The 20380-nt window shown below is 40.3% G+C and overlaps 1 protein-coding gene across 9 annotated transcripts in view; it reads left to right on the plus strand.

The window, feature by feature from the left end:
• Positions 1-1144: 1144 nt before the first annotated feature.
• The window catches only part of PHTF1 (putative homeodomain transcription factor 1), a 61945-nt gene continuing 42709 nt past the window's right edge, over positions 1145-20380 (plus strand). For 2 of the 9 annotated variants that reach the window (XR_004434108.1, XM_033198441.1), the window contains exons 1-3: positions 1785-2335; positions 2510-2699; positions 3663-3719. Coding sequence is in view for 4 of the 9 variants with exons in the window: in XM_033198441.1 (XP_033054332.1) it covers positions 2655-2699; positions 3663-3719 (102 nt within the window). In the remaining 5 variants the exon portion in view is untranslated. Of the gene's footprint in view, positions 1623-1738; positions 2700-3662; positions 3720-11828; positions 11913-20380 lie in introns of those variants that run through there. The other 7 variants (XR_004434109.1, XM_033198442.1, XR_004434110.1 and 4 more) reach the window with 6 other exon arrangements.

Here is a 20380-nt window from a genome sequence, read left to right on the forward strand (position 1 = left end):
TTTTTGATTAACTGCCATGGGCCAGGAAGTTTATATGAGGGTATCTCATTTAAACCTCACATCCTTAAGAAGGCAACTATCTCCGTAATACAGGTGAGAAAACAGGCTTGTTAGTTGAATAATTTGCCTAAGATCACAGATTATTGGTTGGGAGCAAGGATTCATACCTTGTTCTCCGGTAGCCTTAGGAAGCACTGAATAGTTTCCAACAGGGCACCTGAAAAATGGTTTGTTACTTAACCACTATCCTCTAATACTACTTACCTGATTTAGTTCCTCCACACACTCCCCCTAAAATCTTCTGTGTGCCAAACAATGAAGTAAAGTACTTTTGCTATTAATGTAATTGAGGTTAAATATTTACGTGTGCAAAATTGGATGTTTTTCACTTGTCTATCTTTCTTTTTTTTCAAGTTGGTCATTTGTCTTGAAGCCCAACAGAATTGTAATGTTTAGCGCTAAGGAAAGGAAAAGCTGTCAAGGAGCAAAAGCAGAAGGAAACCACTGCCAATGTGTGCAATATAAAAAGGATAAAATAATTTTTACTTTATTTGAGACAGTCTCTTGCCTAGGCTGAAGTGCAGTGGCGCAATCATAGCTCACTACAGCCTCGAACTCTTGTGCTCAGACGAATCTTCCCGCCTCAGTCTTCGAAGTAGGTGGGACTACAGGTGCGCGCCACCATCTCCGGCTAATTTTTTTTTTTTTTTCAAGAGATGGGGTCTGGCCATGTTGCTAAGGCTGGTCTCAAATTCCTGAGCTCAAGCGACATTTCCGCCTTGGCCTCCCAAAGCGCCCGGATTGCAGGCGTGAGCCACTGCGCCCAGTCTGGGTGAAATAATTTGTAAAACTTAGTCCTGTGGGAGTTATTTTAGTTTAGTCGATTTTCCTCATCCGTGAAATGGGATAACTTCCACCTGGTACCCACTCAATAGATGATAAGAAATAATGTCTGTAAAACCGCACCTTTTAGGCTTGCTTAAGTGGAAGCTATCATCTGTCATTAGCTTTCTCTGACCCAGATGCTACACGCTGTGGGCCAGCAAGAACACAGCTTCAAATAAGGTGGGGAGAATGACTGTAAGGGGACAGTGTTCCATTAATGGCCAAAAAAAAAAGAAAGCAGCTTAAAAATCCTTTTAATGTATCCTTAAATATTCACTTTAGGGCTCAACCTTTCTTTCCTTTCTCCTGACCTCTATCGGCCCTAATTAACGTGTTCCTGCCGCCACCTAACTTTACCCTATTTTGGAAAAAGCTGTGACTGCCCAATCCTTGTCCCTCTTTTTCCCCTACCTTTGAGCACCAGAAAGCTCCAGACCCAGAGCTGCTGGGGGGCGGGAGAGGAAGGGAGTCACTAAGCCGCAGCCTGGCCCTTCCTCCCAGGGCAGCGTAAATTAACATAAACATTCATTCGTTCACTCAACAAACATTGGGAACCTAAGTGTCATGCTTGTGCCAGGCCCCAGTCTCTGACCTCATGGAGCCCACAGCCCACTGGGGAACAGAGATTAAGCCATGAAACACGAAGATGAGTGCCACAAAGACATGAGCCGGGAGCTACTAGAGTATCAGGACCGACCTCTTTTAGACCGCTGGATGGGAGAGTCGTTTGTGAGGAAGTGACTTTTAAGCGGAGGGCTGAAGGGTGATCTGAAGGAGCTGCTCTTGGCCATCGATCGCCGCGCGGCTCCCCAGGCCCTTGGACCCGGAGCCTGGACCTAGGCGGGGCGGGAAGGCCCGGGCCAGGGGCGGAGCCACCTCGGCGGCAAAAGCCGGAAAGCGGAAGCCGAAGGCTGCTGCCCGGTGGTCGGCTGAACGGCTCTAGCCCAGCTCTGAGACGGCTGAGTCACTGCCGCCCGGCCCGGACCGGAAAAGACTAGCGCCGCGGCCGCCGTCGCCGCCGCCGCGGCCGCTCTGGAACTCCCGGGCTCCCGGGCTCTCGGGGTCCCGGGCCTTTGCACCTGTCTTTTCCAGCTGGGCACAAAGCCTTTTGCTGTCGCCGTGGCGACTGGCGACCTAGCGAAGACCTCCTTTACTTTTAATCCCCCTCATTTTCCAGTCCATTCTCTGCTTATTTTCTGGTCAGTCCGTGACCCTCTAGGCGGGCTCGGACCGGCGATCGATTTGCCGCCCTCAGGGCGCTGGGCGGCCGGCTGCCTCCGAGGCTGGGGCGGCCTCCGCGGTCTCCATGGTAACGGCCTCGCCGGCGTCTCCGCCTAGGTGGGAAGATGCGGCCTGCCCTGCCCGCCGCCTCGCCCCCGGCCTTACGGTGGGACCCCGGGCACTGAGGACGAAAGTCCCAGGCGCCGGCCCGCGGGGCAACGGGCACTAGGTGAGAGCTGGACGCCAGGGAGCGAAGGAGGCGGGTGCCGGGCGACTCCAGCGGCCGCCCCTGCCCCTCCCCCGCACCCACGAACACGCTCGCCCGAAATATTGCAGAGGCTTCTCCGGTCGCCACTGCGCCAGTTTTTGTGTGTTTGTTTGTTGTGTTTTCCCTGGCAAACAGCTGGAGAAAGAGCAGCTCATGGAGAGGCTGAGAGAAGCGGTTTTCGAGTCCTACCCAAATTGGGAGAGTAACCTTCAGCAGCTGGACTCACCTACTGGTTTTCTTTCATTTTCAGGGAAATCTCATTCTCTGGCTGGAGACACAGATGGCCTCAAATGAGAGAGATGCTATATCGTGGTACCAAAAGAAGGTAATACCAATATATATTTTTTATTTGTAACGCATTCTTCCTGCAAAAAGCTTTCACAAATAATATGTTACTTTCCCCTGAGTTTGGTAGTGCCAGGTGTTCATGTATACTTCAACATAAATGGGAAAAAAAAAAAAAGATGTACAAGGTCATTATGTTTTTTAAACCCGGTTCCAGGTCCTGGAATAAGGTTTATAGGCCACCTCCCTTCTCCAGGCTGCGTACACAATGCCACGGCAATGCTTTGAAAGTTTGCTTCTAATCAAACTGCTTAAAAACAAAAAAGACATGAAACCTTCATCTGCACAGCTCAGATTGATACTATTAACAGTCTTATCGAGCTGTTCCTTATCTTTTATTCCTCTCTAGTTTTTCTATTGCTGTTTTCCTTGAAAAGTGGATTTTTTTTTTTTTTTTTTTTTGAGACGGAGTTTCGCTCTTGTTGCCCAGGCTGGAGGGCAATGGCGCGACCTCGGCTCACTGCAACATCCGCCTCCCGGGCTCAAGCTGTTCTCCTGCCTCAGCCTCCAGGGTAGCTGGGATCACAGGCGCCCACCACCACGCCTGGCTAATTTTTTGTACTTTTAGTAGAGACGGGGTTTCACCGTGTTGTTCAGGCTGGTCTCGAACTGCTGACCTCAGGTGATCCACCCACCTCCACCTCCCAAAGTGCTAGAATTACAGGCGTTAGCCACCATGCCCGTCCGAGAAGTGGAAATATCTTTTAAGGTAATATTTAATTTGAAATATTTTGGGCATTGCTTTTGAACTTACTTTTAGGTCCAGCTATTTTAGATATTTGAAAGAAACAGTCCTTGGAAGTATTAATTTATTCTAACTCCTGAGTAGCACAAACATTTTCCACGTAGCATATTGATACTTAATAGGCTCATGACTTTTGTGAGGCTTGACTTAGGTAAGGATTTCCTTTGCATCGTTTAAATACACTACTCCCTCTTTCAGATTGGAGCCTACGATCAGCAGATATGGGAAAAGTCAATCGAACAGACTCAGATTAAGGTAAATTGGTTTCTTTGATTCTGCCTATGTTTCACTGCGTTAATATGAAGAGTGGAATTGTACTTACCTGGTAAACTCTCACTTAACTACCAGTATGGCATTCTTTAATCTTTGAAGGTTATAAGAAAAACAATGCAAGCATACTGAGAAGTGACACTTGATTTTTGGCCTCACTATCAGGAAAACAGAAAGGGGTGAGTTGGTCTGTGATGAATTAGAGAGCAAATGTACCATGTAAATAGGGCTGGGTTACTTAGCTCTGGCCAGTTTTTACTACATGGCAGTGCAGGTCCAAATATTGCCAGAATTTCAGATTTTTCAAGAGAAGCTGGAAATACACATTTTTATATGAAATATATTGTGCATTTTATGTCAGATTTTTAAGAGACTCTTCCTTTTCTTCCTCCTCCTTCTCTGCAAGCCAAATACAATCCATTTGTGGCCTGAATTCAGTGTATGGTCCCCCATTTTATTCAATCACTAGCTTAGAGTATGGGTTTTTGTTTGTTTGTTTTGTTATGTTTTTGAGATGGAATCTCACTCTGTTGCCCAGGCTGGAGTGCAGTGGCATGATCTTGGCTCACTGCAAGCTCCGCCTCCCGAGTTCATGCCATTCTCCTGCCTCAACCTCCTGAGTCGCTGGGACTACAGGCGCCCACCACCACACCTGGCTAAGTTTTTTTTTTTTTTGTATTTTTAGTAGAGATGGGGTTTCACCGTGTTAGCCAAGATGGTCTTGATCTCCTGACCTTGTGATCTGCCCGCCTCCGCCTCCCAAAGTGCTGGGATTACAGGCATGAGCCACCGTGCCCGGCCTAGACTATGGTTTTAAGTTTTTCAGGTTCTTAAACTTTTTTCTACACAGCTCTTAGAACTGAGAGGATTCTTATTTTATACTAACCAAGTGACCAAAAACTGATATATAATTGAGAATGCCAGTTTATTAACTTATAATAGGGGAGGAGAGGGTTAAATCATCTTCTAATATTCCAAAGTCAGAGTTGTGGGGTTAAGCCATTTGGGGATGCTGGTACAAATTCGTCATGGAATGGTTGCTTGGTAACCAAATGTAATTGGATAGTCTTGAGATGTGGAAAAGCCTAAAGAATTATCCTTGGTTCTCAAAAGAATGTAACTGTCTGCAACTTTAATACTTAAATCTTACGGATTCAGGGCCTCACTTCCTTGGAAAGTACTGATCAATGCCAGCTGATTCTTGTTTTTGGATTATCTTTTAAAAAGTCTTGCTGCAGACCCTTCATTAATACTTAAAAAAAAAACTGGGTGAATACAACTTAATATTATCTGTTGTGTTAAATAGACCAATCAAGTAGAAAGCTACTTGAATGACAAGTTACCGACTAACTTTTCACAATTTGGTATAGTCCTTGATTATTTATATTAATGGGAGATGGGGTTAGGATGAATAAGTCCCCAGATTTTATTTTGTAATTGTCTAAGTCCTGTCCCGTTATTTTTTTGTGAGCTGTTAAGCTTCATTGATAGTAAGTATGGTATAATGGAAACAGCATAGAAGTGGAGTTTGATCTTGTTTTGTGATCTCTAGCCTTGTGATCTAACCTTCTTCTAGCCAATTAAAGATTTCCTTCACTCTTCTTTTTTCTTTTTTTTTTTTGAGACAGAGTCTCGCTCTGTCACCCTGGCTAGAGTGCAGTGGTGTGATCTCGGCTCACTGCCAGCTCCACCTCCCCAGTTCATGCCATACTCCTGTCTTAGCCTCCTGAGTAGCTGCGACTATAGGCACCCGCCACCATGCCGGGCTAATTTTTTGTTTTTTGTTTTTAGTAGAGATGGGGTTTCACTGTGTAGGCCAGGATAGTCTCCATCTCCTGACCTCGTGATCCACCTGCCTCGGCCTCCCAAAGTGCTGGGATTACAGGCGTGAGCCACTGCGCCCAGCCTGATTTCCTTTACTCTTATTTCCATGCCATTTAAAACATACCTTCCTTTTAGTGCACCATATGAAAGTTATTTGTTAACCTGTGTGTGTTCATAGGCCTTAAGGGTAGGAAGTGTGTTTGTTTCCTACTCTGAGAACATCTTGATTCATACTGAGAACTCTGTCTGTTGCTATAGTTAATTGGACCCTATCCATCATGCATATTTTTACTCATTGTTTTCTCATAGGGTAAACTACCTAATCATGCCTTAATATATGCTTCTGAATTTAGCAGCAGTGGAAAGAATGAAATGTAAAATAACTATAAACATTTACTGAGCTTTCAGTGTGATAGTAGAAAGCTGGAAAAAAAATTACTCAACTAATGTGCCACACTTATACTAGGTGCTGAGAATACAGTGAAAAAGATAGATGTGATGCCTTCATGGGTTTCACCATCTGATAGTGATGGGAGAAAAGCCAAGATATCTTTTTAATATGCTTAAGTCTTAAAAAATGACTGAAGGATAGCATACAAAAAAATTAATGCTAAATTTAAAAATACATTGACACAAATACAATTTTTTGAAAACAAACAAAAAAGAACAAATAAAAAAGCAAAAAAAATTAAAATAAAAATATTGACATCATATCACAGTACTGTTATATAATTAAAAATTATATATGTAAAAGTATAATTCAGAATTATAAAAGACATAAATTTTAAAAATCTTAACTTGGATCATGAAAAATATTATGAACTTTTCCATAAGTGTTTATTGAACTACAATGTTTAAGGCATTTTGTTGGGTGCTGAGCACAAGAGGAAAAGTACTAACAAACAGAAGTATAAGACTTGTTTAAAGTAACAGCAAGTAAGTAGCCCAATGTGATTGGAGAATAAGGTACTTAGATGGAGTGATAGGCTATAAATCTATTTGGAGATTACTTGACTGCTTTACTAAGAACTTTAGATACTATTCTGTAGAAAATTGAAAGGTTTTAATGGTTTTTGAGTAGAGGAGTTACATCATATGTGTGTTTTTGAAAGACAGAAATAAAAATACAGACATTATAATAAAATTATGAAATTATGGAATATTTCCAGAGTTGTACTTATTATTCTTAATGTCTATATTAACAAAAAATGTCTAGTTTGACTAGGAAGGAAGATTTACAATGAATAATATTAATATTGAATAATCTAGAGAAAGAAAATAGTAATCAACCAAAGTAAAACAGGGAAAGAAATACCAAAAATAAAACGAAAGCATCCATTACATATTTATTTAACAAATATTTGTTGACTGCTTACCTACCATGTGTCAGACACTAGCTATGCCTACATAATGGTGAGTACAAACATTCAATCATTTTTTTTATTTTCTGAGACAGGGTCTGGCCCTGTTGCCCAGGTTGGAGTGCAGTGGCATGCACACGCTCCACTGCAGCCTCAACCTCCTGGGCTCAAGTGATTCTCCCACCTTAGCCTCCTGAGTAACTGGGACCACAGGCATGCACCAACAGGCTTGGATAATTTTTAAATTTTTGGTAGAGACAAGGTCTTGTCATGTTGTCCAGGCTGGTCTCGAATTCCTGAGCTCAAGCAACGCTTCTACCTTGGCCTCCCAAAGTGCTGGGATTATAGGTGTGAGACACTCTGCCCAACCATTTTTATTTTCATGGAATTTATGACAAAGTGGGTGAGAATAATAAGAATCCTTCTAATAAGTGCAAATTACTTTGAGGCAAATACTGAGAAGAGGGCTATTTATAAGCTACTACACTTATAATAAGGGAAATAAATGAGCCTAGTTGCTGGGCATGGTGGCTCATACCTGTAATCCTAGCAGTTTGGGAGGCCAAAGTAGGAGGATCGTTTGAGGACAGGAGTTTGACACTAGCCTGGGCAAAACAGGGAGACTCTCTCTCTACAGAAAATAAAAATTAACTGACGATGATGGCATCTGCTTGTGGTCCCAGCTACTCAGGAGTCTGAGGTGAGAGGATTGCTTAAGCCTGGAGGTCAAGATGACAGAGACCCTGCCTCTAAAAAAAAAAAAAAGACTGGGCATGGTGGCTCATGCCTGTAATCCTAGCAGGGAGGCCGAGGCAGGCAGATTGCATGAGCTCAGGAGTTCAAGACTAGCCTGGGCAATATGGTGAAACCTCTTATCTGCTAAAAATACAAACATTAGCTGGGCGTGGTGGCATGGTGCCTGTAGTCCCACCTACTCAGGGGGCTGAGGCAGGAGAGTCACTTGAGCATGGGAGGCAGAGTTTGCAGTGAGCTGAGATCATGCATTGCACTCCAGCCTGGGCAACAAGAGCGAGACTCCATCTCAGGAAAAAAAAAAAAAAGAACCTATTTAAGAAGGTCTCAGATAAGCTTTTGCTAAGGAATTGATTCTTAAAATGAGATCTGAAGCATGAGTAGCAGTTAATTATGTCAATAACAAATATACTCATTCTACACAAACTTTTTCAGAAAATAGAGAAGGAAATATACTTCTCAGCTTATTCTATGAGACTAGTATTACCCTGAAACCTAAGCCAGACAAAGGCATCATAAGAACATTCATTATGAATGTATGTGTGAAAATCTTTAATAAGATATTAACAAAACCAAGAACACATAAAATGGCTTATCTACTGTGACCAAGTGGGAGTTATCCCAGGAATGCATTAATTTGAAAACAAAGTAATGTAATATACCATATTAATAGGATAAAGGACAATCACCTATGATCTTCTCAGTAAATACAGAAAGAGCATTTAACAAAATTCAATGCCGGCCAGGTGCAATGGCTCACGCCTGTAATCCCAACACTTTGGGAAGCTGAGGCGGGTGGATCACGAGGTCAGGAGATCGAGACCATCCTGGCTAACATGGTGAAACCCCGTCTCTACTAAAAATACAAAAAATTAGCCAGGTATGGTGGTGGGTGCCTGTAGTCCCAGCTATTCGGGAGGCTGAGGCAGGAGAATGGCCTGAACCCGGGAGGCGGAGCTTGCAGTGAGCCGAGATGGCGCCACTGCACTCCAGCCTGGGTGACAGAGCGAGATTCCATCTCAAAAAAAAAGAAAAAAAAAAAAAATTCAATGCCCATTAATGATAAACTAGGAATAGAAGGGAACGTCTTCAACTTATTAAAGATTGTCTAGGAAAAGCCTGCTACAAACTTCACACTTAATGGTTAAAGACTGAGTGTTTTCCCCTAAAATCAGGAAAAAAGCAAGGATATCTGCTCTTACCATTTTTATTTAACATTGTCCTGGAAGTCCTAACCAATGTAATAAGCAAAGGAAAAGAGATGAAAGGCACTGAGATGGAAAGGAATATGAAAACTGCCTTTATTCATGACAACATAATCCCATGTTTAGAAAATCCTAATAATTCATATAAAAAATTACAGTAACGAATGTGGCAAGGTCTTCAAATACAAGATCAGTATACAAAAATCAGTTGTATTTCTATATACCAACAACGAGTAATTCAAAAATAAAATTAAGAAAACAAATTTATTCATAATAGCAACAAATAATAAAATTCTTAGGAATGTTTGACATAGAAAGTGTAAGACCCATACATGGAAAGCTATAAAACATTGCTAAGAGAAATTAAAGGCCTAAATAAATGGAATAACTTTTCATTTTCATGATCTGGAAGATTCAGTGTTGTTAAAATGTTAGTTTTCTCCAAATGTATCTATATATTCAATGTAATCCACTCAAAATTCCAGCAGACTTTTGTTTTTGGTAGAGATTGATGAGCTATTTCTCAAATATATGTATGTAATACGAAGGATGTAGAATATTCAAAACAAATTTAAAAAGAATAGTGTTGGAAGATTTACATTACTACATTTCTAATATATCTGTTAGAACAAAACTAAAAAGACTGACGATACCAAGTGTTGGCAAGGTGATGGAGGAACTACAAGTCTTCTACACTGCTGGTGGGCATGGAAAATGGAAAACAGTTTGGTGGTTTCTTAAAATGTTAAGTATATACTTCTCACATGACCCAGCATTTCCACTTCTAGGGTATTTACCTATATTTAGGGTATCTACTATATTTAACATTTTCTATCCAAGAGAAGTGAAAACATAAATACTTGCAAATATTCATAGCAGCAGTAGCAGCAGTGTTCTTATTAGCCAGAAGTAGGAAAAATCCATGTGTCCATCAACTGGTATAAGCAAATGTGTTACAGTCATACAATGAAATACAATTCAGCAATAAAAACTGTTAATACATACTGCATCATGGATGAATATAAGAAATGTTATGCTAAGCACAACATATTGTATGATTGTTTATATGAAATTTCTAGAAATCTGTAGAAATAGAAAACAGATCAAAGATTGCCTATAGATTGAGGGGAACAGGGCTTTCCTGCAAACCGGCAGAAAGGAAGTTTTTGGGGTAATGGAAATGTTCTAAAACTTGAGTGTGATGATGATTGAACAACTCTACAAATGTACTAAAAATCTAAATTGTTTACTAAATCTGTAAAAATGAGTCAGTTTAATAGTATGTAAATTATACCTCAATAAAGCTACTTTAAAAATTATACCAATAGAAAAAAGTAGGAAAAATAATAATGTAGTATACCAAAAATGTAAATGTATACATATTCACAATTAAAATTGTTTTCTAAATTTAAAAAAATATTTTATATTTTGTAGAGACAGGGTCTCACCACGTTGCCTAGGCTGGTCTTCAACTCCTGGGCTTAAGCAGTTCTGCCTCCCTGGCCTCCCAAAGTGCTGGGATTACAGATGTAAGCCACCACACCCAGCCCTAAAATTTTTTAATGAGAGTGTATATTAAATCTAATGTCTAACATTATTTTCAGTGATGGAGTATAACTTAGTCCTCCAAGTTCTTATTTTAAGCCTAAAATAAGAATCTCCCCTTTTACTACTCTTTCTTTTTTTTTTTTTTTTTTTTTTGAGACAGAGTCTTGCTCTGTCACCAAGGCTGGAGCGCAGTAGCGCAATCTCGGCTCACAGCAACCTCCGCCTCCTGGGTTCAAGCAATTCTCCTGCCTCAGGCTCCCGAGTGGCTGGGATTACAGGCACGCACCACCACGCCCAGCTAATTTTTGTGTTTTTGGTAGAGGTGGGGTTTCACCATGTTGGCTAGGATGGCTTGATCTCTTGACTTTGTGATCCGCCCACCTTGGCCTCCTAAAGTGCTGGGATTACAGGCATGAACCACTACGCCTGGCTCCTTTTACTAGTCTTTAGCATGCTGTTTGAGATACATGTGCTGAGATGAGCAAAACATTCAAATTAACATTAATTAATATTATCTTTTTTGTATGTTTTCTTTTTAAAAATTAATATTAGAGTGAACAAAAATCACTGTTTGAAGATAGCATGATTTTGTATTTAGAGAATAAAAAAGGCTAATCAGAAACACAGAGACTCCTTCAGCTGTATTTGTAATGTTTTACTTAAGCACGATGGTGGCCATATGATAGATGGCACTGACACTCCTTATTAAAGATGACAGTTTGAGGCCAGGCGTGGTGGCTCAGGCCTAGCACTCTGGGAAGCACTCTGGGAAGCTGAGGTTTTTGCTTGAGGCCAAGGGTTTGGGACCAGCCTGGGCAACATAGCTCTACAAAAATATAAAAAAATTAGCTGGATGTGGTGACATGTGCCTGTAGTCCCAGATACTGGGGAAGCTGGGTGGCAGGGATCGCCTGAGCCTAGAGTTTGAGGCTGTGGTATGCTATGATTGTGCCACTGCACTCTAGACTGGGTGACAGAGCAAGACCCTGTCCTGAAAAAAAAAAAAAAAACCAAAAAATGATGGTTCAAATACATGCTCTAATCTCTCCTGAAACCTCTTTAAAAGTACAATAAATAAGAAAAAAACATGGCAGCCTGCAAGGACTAAAAGAATGGAAGAAGAGACTACAGTAAACGAGAGCTGTCAATGCAATTTTGAAGGCTGGAAAATGAAGGAAGTAAAAATCTAAGTCTCTGCAATAGGGAAAGCCAGTAGGAAACAAGTAAAACCCATGTGATTACTTCTGCCAGACTCAGGAATTAGATGTATCAGGTGTATCTGTAGGAGTGAGGAAGAACTAAGGATAGGATTATTTGGGCATATGTATAAGGGATAATAGACCTACCCCCAGATCTTCCTTATTCCATGTAGCCACATAGTTACCCTTATCTTCCTCTGACAGAAGACGGGATTGAAGCTTGCTCTCTGGAGAGGCTGAGCCAGAGAAGTTCTGGATTCTGGAAGACCCAAAACAAATCAGAGTCTGGTGAGATGCTGCACTAATAATGGGGATTAAGTGAAAGTCTGGTGGTCAGATTTATAATCTGCAAACAGAAGACTGGAATTTCTTTTTGTCAGAACTGAATAACCAAAGAGAACCTAAGGATACTGAAAAGTGAATGACTGGCCACGCCTCTGTAGTGAGGCCCACTATTCAAAATGCTTCACCCATTGCACACTGAGCTTGCATTCAGTGTGTTAGTGCCTCTTAACTATAAATGGATAATTAAAAATCATCAAATATTTAAGACCTAAAGAAAAAGAAGAAAAGAGAAAAGAAGCAATGCAGGAATCATAAGAACAGTGTTTTTAAAGATACAGTTACTACCTTTAAAAAACTGGATACTATAAAAAGACAGATATCTTCAGGAGATCTATTGTATAACATTGGTAACTATAGTTAGTAACAGTATGTTGTATTCTTGAAAACTGCTAAGAAAGTGGATATTAAGTGTTCTTACCACACAAATAATAACCATGTGAGGTAATGGATATGTTAATTTGCTGGATTTAGTCATTCTACAGTGTATATCTACTTCAGAATATGTTGTACACACTGAATACATGGAATATTATCTGTCAATTTAAAAATTAAAAAAGAATGCTTAAAATATAGACTATAGATGAGAAAGTAAGAAGACTTGAAAATAAAAATAATCATAATAAATTCAGTGGTGTCTGAGTGCAGTGGCTCACGCCTGTAATCCCAGCACTTTGGGAGGCCGAAGTGGATCGCTTGAGCCCAGGAGTTCAAGGTTAGTCTGGGCAACATGGTGAAACCCTGTCTCTACAAAAAATACAAAACAATTAGCTGGACTTGGTGTTGCGCGCCTGTAGTCCCAGCTACTTAGGAGGTCGAGGTGGGAGATCATCTGAGCCTGAGAAGTCAAAGTTGCAGTGAGCCGTGATTGCACCACTGCACTCCAGTCTGGGCTACATAGCGGGACCCTGTCTCAAAAATAAACACATACATAAATAGAAATTAAAATAAATTCAGGGGAAAGGTTAGATAAATTTGAGACCATTTCCCAGAAAAGTAGTATGAAAAAGAATGACAAAAAAGAAAATAACAAAATGAGTGCTGTTCATGCAGGAAATGTAATATCCAACTAATAGATGTTCCAGAAAAAGGAAATACATGGAGAGGAAGAAGTTAATAAATAATTTAAAAAAAATTGCCCCAGAAATGCAGTACTATATATGTATTTCCAGATTAAAAAGATCTTTTGGTTGGGCATGGTGGCTCACGCCTGTAATCCTAGCACTTTGGGAGGCTAAGCCAAGAGGATCCCTTGAACCCAGGAGTTTGAGACCAGCCTGGGCAACAAAGTGAGATCCCATCTCTGCAATAAAATTAAAAAATCATCTGGGTGTAGTGATGTGTGCCTGTAGTCGCAGCTACTCAGAAGGCTGAGGTGAAAGGATCCTTTGAGCCTGGGATTTCAAAGGTGCAGAGAGCCGTGAATGCAACACTGCACTTCAACCTGGGCGACAAGCGAGACTCTGTCTCAAAAGAAAAAGGAAAATAAAAGGATCTTTTGAGTCATCAGCATTGTTTGGTGATGTTATGATCATTAATAGTGTGTAGTATGTGTCTTGCATTATTTTAAGCAACACACACAATTGATCCTCATGATAATCTTATGAGGTATGTGCTATTATCTTCCCTTTTTTATAGGTGAAGGAATTGAGGCATAGTAAGGCTAAATGGAAAGTTATTTCCTCATCTTCAACAGTAAGAAATGAATGGATAACATCTGAAATTGATTAAAGCACTGTAAACTTTTTTTTTTTTTACAAATAAAAAAGAAATAGCTACGATGTATGAATCAAGGGTAAGGAAGGGTGAGACTGGAATGTTATTTTTTATTAGCCTTGTAATATGAGTATTATTTTAGTACAAATAAAGATTTAATTTTAAAACATTTTTCCTCCAAAACCAAATAATATATTAAATGATGTTACCTGAGTAATAGGCTATACATATATTTCCATATGAGATAGGTATATTTAGAGGTATATGAGTATTTAGGTATATTGGCTCTACCAATATGCTTTATTTACACCGGTGCCAAAACCAACAAATCTCATCAGCATTTAGGCAAGAACTTTAGAGTCAAATGGACTTAACTGTATATTATAGTAATTTTCCTAATTATTCACTACCTGTAATTATTCTTTCCTGTAAGAAGATTATATGGCTGCACTTACTGTCATGTGACTTGCAGTGCCTTCCTATAAGAGGAGAATTCTTCCTGGCCCCACAGACTTCCACCTTAGTCATGGGATTTGCTTGGCCAGTGGAGTGTGAGCTGAATGTGACCTTCCTCCCGTGACCCAATACTTTTTTGTTTTCTTACCTTTCCTATTCAGTGAATTGCTAAAATACTAAAGTCAGGGTTTAGAGTTCTTCACCTTGACACTAATCTCACATTTTCAGTTACCAATACTTCTGGATTATACCTGCTAAATATCTTTTGAATATGAGTACTCTTCCCAGTTCACACTTCTAATTACCTGGTCTGACCTATTGTCTACTCATCTGGTTGGCAAACTATTGCTTATATGCAAATCTAGCTGGTACCCAGCCAGGTTTAGTGCTTTACATATTTATATTCAATGTCTGTGTCTGCTGTAGGGCTACAGTGGCTAAGTTGAGTGGTTGTGACAGAGATGGTATAGTCCAGCAGTCCCCAATCTTTTTGGCACCAGAGACCAGTTTCATGGAAGATAGTTTTTCTGTGGACTGGGGGGATGGTTTTGCAATGCTTTAAGCACATTACATTTATTGTGCACTTTATTTCTATTATTACCTTGTAATATATAATGAAATAATTACACAGCTCACCATAATGTAGAATCAGTGGTAGCCCTGAGCTTGTTTTTCTGCAACTAGACAGTCCCATCTGAGGATGATGGGAGACAGTGACAGATCATCAGGCATTAGATTATCATAAGGAGCACGCAACCTAGATCCCTTGAATGTGCAGTTCACAATGGGATTTGCACTCTTGTGAGAATCTAATGCCACCTCTGATCTGACAGGAGGTAGGGCTCAGGTGGTAATTTGAGCAGTAGGGAGTGTCTATAAATACAGATGAAGCTTCCCTTGTTCTCTCACCTGCCACTCACCTCCTGCTGTGCAACCCAGTTCCTAACAGGCCACAGACCACTATTCCATGCCCTGGGTGTTGGGGACCCCTGGTATGGTCCATAAAGCCTGAAATGCCATCTGGCCCTTTATAGAAAAATTTTGTCCACTCCTGATTAGATTACTGGAGTAGGTTTTTTAACTTTCTAACTGCTTTCTTTTGCTTCCTATCTCTCCTTACCTTCCATCTGTTCTTTATAATGAAGCCAGATTGTTGTTTTTTTGGTTTCTGTTTTAATACAAATTTGATTATTTTTCTCATATTTAAAACTGTTTCCTGACTTCCTAGTACCCTTACAATAAAATCATACTTCTAGCATGATTATAGTTTTCACATTATGACTTCTTCTCATCTCACAAGTTTACCTCTTACCCATGTCTTGACCTCTTTTCACTTCCACTGTGTGCTTTAGGTCTTCTCAAACTTACTTTAGTTTTTATCATGCTATCTCTTATTCCTGGGTCCTCTCATATGCTTTTCTTTCTTTCTTGCCCTCCCCTCCCCTCCTCTTTCCTCCCCTCCCCTCCCCTCCTATCCCCTTTCCTTCCCTTCCTTTCCCTTCTTTGGAGACAGAGTCTTGCTCTGTCACCCAGGCTGGAGTGCAGTGGCATGATCTCGTCTCACTGCAGCCTCTGCCTCCCTGGTTCAAGGAATTCTCTTACCTCAGCCTCCCGAGTAACTGGGACTACAGGCTCATGCCACCACTCCCGGCTCATTTTTGGCATTTTAGTAGACACGGGGTTTCACCATGTTGCCCAGGCTGGTCTCCCTGAGCTCAGGGAATCTGCCTGCCTCAGCCTCCCAAAGTGCTGGGATTACAGGCATGTTTCTTGATTCCTCATTTTGCTATATCCCATGTGCAACTTTACAAGTTCTTATACATCCTTCAGGTATCAGGTTAGATACTATTTTTCTTGGTGGAAATCTTTCTTGGACTTCTTAAATGTGAATAAGGTGTCCTTTATGGATGTTCCTATAGTGCTACACTTGCCTTGTAATTGTTGTTTTGTTGTTTATCATATGCCCCAAATCAGGGGTAACTTCCCTCTCTGCACCAGACTGTATAAATAGTTCAATTCTTTTGATGGTAATAAAATAGAAAATTTCAGCACACTAGGAAATAGAGATTTGTCATAGGGTTTCACTTGTTTTTTATTCCTTGTTTAATACAAAGTCTAATTATATTGCATCAATACCTCCAGTGTTTTTGTTCCTCTTCCAAAAAGTGGGCACTTCATTTGTCAAGTGGTTCTGAGCTTGTGATGATGTTGCACAGTTATGTTGGGGGCAAACAATAGAGAGGGCTGCATACAGCCTACAGCTGGGGATGTGCAGAGAATTCCCCTACCACTACTCTGGCAACTAGTGATTATCCTGATTCTCTCCTACAACCTTTTCCTGGACTGCTGAGGTAGAGGTTGTGGCCAATAAGAAAATCCACTCCTAATGCCCATTGAACCTCTCAAAGTTAAGCAGTCTTGTTTGATTTAACAAAACCTCTCTCTACATTGATTAGGGATGCATTTTGTGTCATATAGCAAAAGGCAGGATAGTATAGTGGTTAGAGCACAGACTTTGGAATGAGAATGACAGGATTGGAATCTCTGCCTTGGTTGCCTCATCTGTAAAGTGAGGATAATAAAGGTACCAATATCATAGGACATTTGTGAGGACTAAATGAGTCAAGTTGAGTACAGTCATGTGCCACATAATGATGTTTCAGTCATCGATGCTCCTCATATGGTCCCATAAGATTATAATGGAGCTGAAAAATTCCTATTGCCTAGTGATTTTGTAGCCATCATAAAGTCATAGCATGACACATTACTCATGTGTTTAGAGTGATGCTGGAGTAAACAAACCAAATGCACTGTCAGTCATAAAAAGTATAGCATACAGTTACGTACAGTACCTAACACTTGATAATAAATGACTATATTACTGGTTTATATATTTACTGTACTATACTTTTCATTGTTATTTTAGAGTGGACTCCTTCTATTTATTTAAAAAAAATCAGTTACCTGTAAAACAGTCTCAGGCAGGTCCTTCAGGAGGTATTCCAGAAGAAGGCATTATGATCATAGGAGATGACAGCTCCCTGTGTGTTATTGCCCCTGAAGACCTTACAGTAGGACAAGATGTGGAGGTGGGAGACAGTGATATTGATGATCCTGACCCTATGTAGGCCTTGGCTGTGTGTGTTGGTATCTTAGTTTTTAATTAAAAAGTAAAAAAAAGAAGAAAGAAAAAAGCTTATAAAGATAAAAAGAAAATGTGTCTTTTTAAACTAATTGTTATTACAAAAGAGTCAAAAAGTTTAAAAAAAACTATAAAGCTTGTAAAGTAAAAGCATTACAGTAATCTAAGGTTAAGTTATTATAGAACAGACTGGGTGAGGTGGCTCATGCCTATAATTCTAGCACTTTGGGAGGCCACGGTAGGAGGATCACTTGAGACCAGGAGTTTGAGACCAGCGTGGGTGACAAAGCAAGACCCCTTCTCTACAAAAAAAAAAAAAAAAAACAACTTGGGAGGCTGAGGTGGGAGGATTGCTTGAGCCCGGGAGAATGAGATTGTAGTGAGCTGTGATCGTGCCATTGCACTATATCATGGGCAACAGGGCAAGACTCTGTCTCAGAGAAAAAAAAAGTTAATGTTGTAGAAAGGATAATTTTAAAAAATGTGTATCCTATGTTTACAGTGTTTATGAAGTCTACAATAGTGTACTACAGCAGTGTCCTAAGCTTTTACTTTCATTGACCACTCACTCACTCACTCACTCACTCACTCAGAGCAACTCCCAGTCCTGAGAGCACTATTCATAAGTGCCCTATACAGGTGTACCATTTTTTATTTTTTATTTTTCTTTTTTGAGACAGAGTTTCACTCTTGTCGCCCAGGCTAGAGTGCAATGGTGCGATCTTGGCTCACTGCAACCTCAGCCTCCTGGGTTCGAGCGATCCTGCCTCAGCCTTCTGAGTGGCTGGGATTACAGGTGCCTACCACCACATCCGGATAATTTTGTATTTTTAGTAGAGATGGGGTTTCACCATGTTGGCCAGGGTGGTTTTGAACTCCTGACCTCAGATGATCCTCCTGCCTTGGCTTCCCAAAGTGCTGGGATTACAGGGGTGAGCCACCACGCCCAGCCCCATTTTTTATCTTTTATACCATATTTTTACTATACCTTTTCTACCTTTTCTAGGTTTAGACACAAATACCACAGTGTTTAAAATTGCCTAAATATTCTGTATAGTAATATGCTAGACAGATTTGTAGCCTTGGAGCAATAGACTGCCATATAGCCTAGGTGTGTAGTAAGCTATGTTCAGGCAACAGTGAAATCACTTAAAGATGAATTTCTTAGAATGTATCCCTGACATTTAGTGATGCATGACTGTATGTGAAAGTGCTTAGGATAGTGCCTGGCATGTACTTCCTCTTATACATACATGCACGGTGGAAGATAAAGCAGAAGGATTCTAAAACAAAAGTATGGAATGTGGTTTTTACTCTCCCTCAGTACAAAATATACAGCAGTATATGGTGACTTTTCTAATCTTCCTTGAGAACAGTGGTCATAAATTTATTAATGATTTCTGTCCCTTTAGGAAATAAAAAAATGGGGAGATTCAGAGGGCATTTTCCTGAGAAACCCTTGTACATTTGGCCTTATCGTTTGTCTTCCCTTCTATACTGTACATTCTTTGAAGATAGAGCCATGTTTTGACTTATTGTTTTATACCTAGCTCAAGCAGAGTATCTGACATATAGAAGATACTTCTGGAATATTTTTTGACTGAGTGAATGAATAAATGTGTTTCTATTGCTAAGGGAGATTTGGATAATTTTACCTCTAGTTAATGCTAATTCTTTTTTTTTTTTTTTTTTGAGACGGAGTCTTGCTCTGCCACCCAGGCTGGAGTGCAGTGGCCGGATCTCAGCTCACTGCAAGCTCCGCCTCCCAGGTTTACGCCATTCTCCTGCCTCAGCCTCCCGAGTAGCTGGGACTACAGGCGCCCGCCTCGTCACCCGGCTAGTTTTTTGTATTTTTAAGTAGAGACAGGGTTTCACCGTATTAGCCAGGATGGTCTCGATCTCCTGACCTCGTGATCCGCCCGTCTCGGCCTCCCAAAGTGCTGGGATTACAGGCTTGAGCCACCGCGCCCGGCCTAGTTAATGCTAATTCTAACTCTGTAACATTATTGGAGAAAAGTCTAGAAAGCAAAGAAAGTAGAAAGATTATTTTGACTCTAAAGTGATGGGGAATAGCACTGGTACAAATGTCCAGAAAGCTTAGCACTGGAACAAATGTCCAAAAAGGTATAAAGTAATATTTTTACCTTTAAATTTTTAATTTCTGATTTTGAATATAACATACAAGATAATTGTTATTCTCATGAAAATTATGCATATTTCAAAAATTAGTGTATGTGTTTCTTCAAAGGATTTTTTCCTTCAGTTGCCTCATTTTCAAATTTTGATTCCTTCTTTAATTTTATTACACTTGAGGTTTTAGAACATTTTTCTGTAAAATCTACAGCTTATGGTGAGTTGAATAGAAATATATAGGATTCACAAGAGAAATTGACTGCATCTGTTTAAACAAAGCTAAAGATCATAAAAACCCTAGAAGAAAATCTAGGTAGTACCATTCAGGACATAGGCATGGGCAAGGACTTCATGTCTAAAACACCAAAAGCAACGGCAGCAAAAGCAAAAATTGACACATGGGATCTAATTAAACTAAAGAGCTTTTGCACAGCAAAAGAAACTACCATCAGAGTGAACAGGCAACCTACAGAATGGGAGAAAATTTTTGCAACCTACTCATCTGACAAAGGGCTAATATCCAGAATCTACAAAGAACTCAAACAAATATACAAGAAAAAAACAAACAACCCCATCAAAAAGTGGGCAAAGGATATGAACAGACATTTCTCAAAAGAAGACATCCATACAGCCAACAGACACATGAAAAAATGCTCATCATCACTCGCCATCAGAGAAATGCAAATCAAAACCACAATGAGATACCATCTCACACCAGTTAGAATGGCAATCATTAAGAAGTCAGGAAACAACAGGTGTTGGAGAGGATGTGGAGAAATAGGAACACTTTTACACTGTTGGTGGGATTGTAAACTAGTTCAACCATTATGGAAAACAGTATGGCGATTCCTCAAGGATCTAGAACTAGATGTACCATATGACCCAGCCATCCCACTACTGGGTATATACCCAAAGGATTATAAATTACTCTACTACAAAGACACATGCACACGTATGTTTATTGCGG

This window comes from Trachypithecus francoisi, unplaced genomic scaffold, assembly GCF_009764315.1.
Source record: "Trachypithecus francoisi isolate TF-2019V2 unplaced genomic scaffold, Tfra_2.0 Lachesis_group5, whole genome shotgun sequence".
Classification (NCBI taxonomy): Eukaryota; Metazoa; Chordata; class Mammalia; order Primates; family Cercopithecidae; genus Trachypithecus; species Trachypithecus francoisi.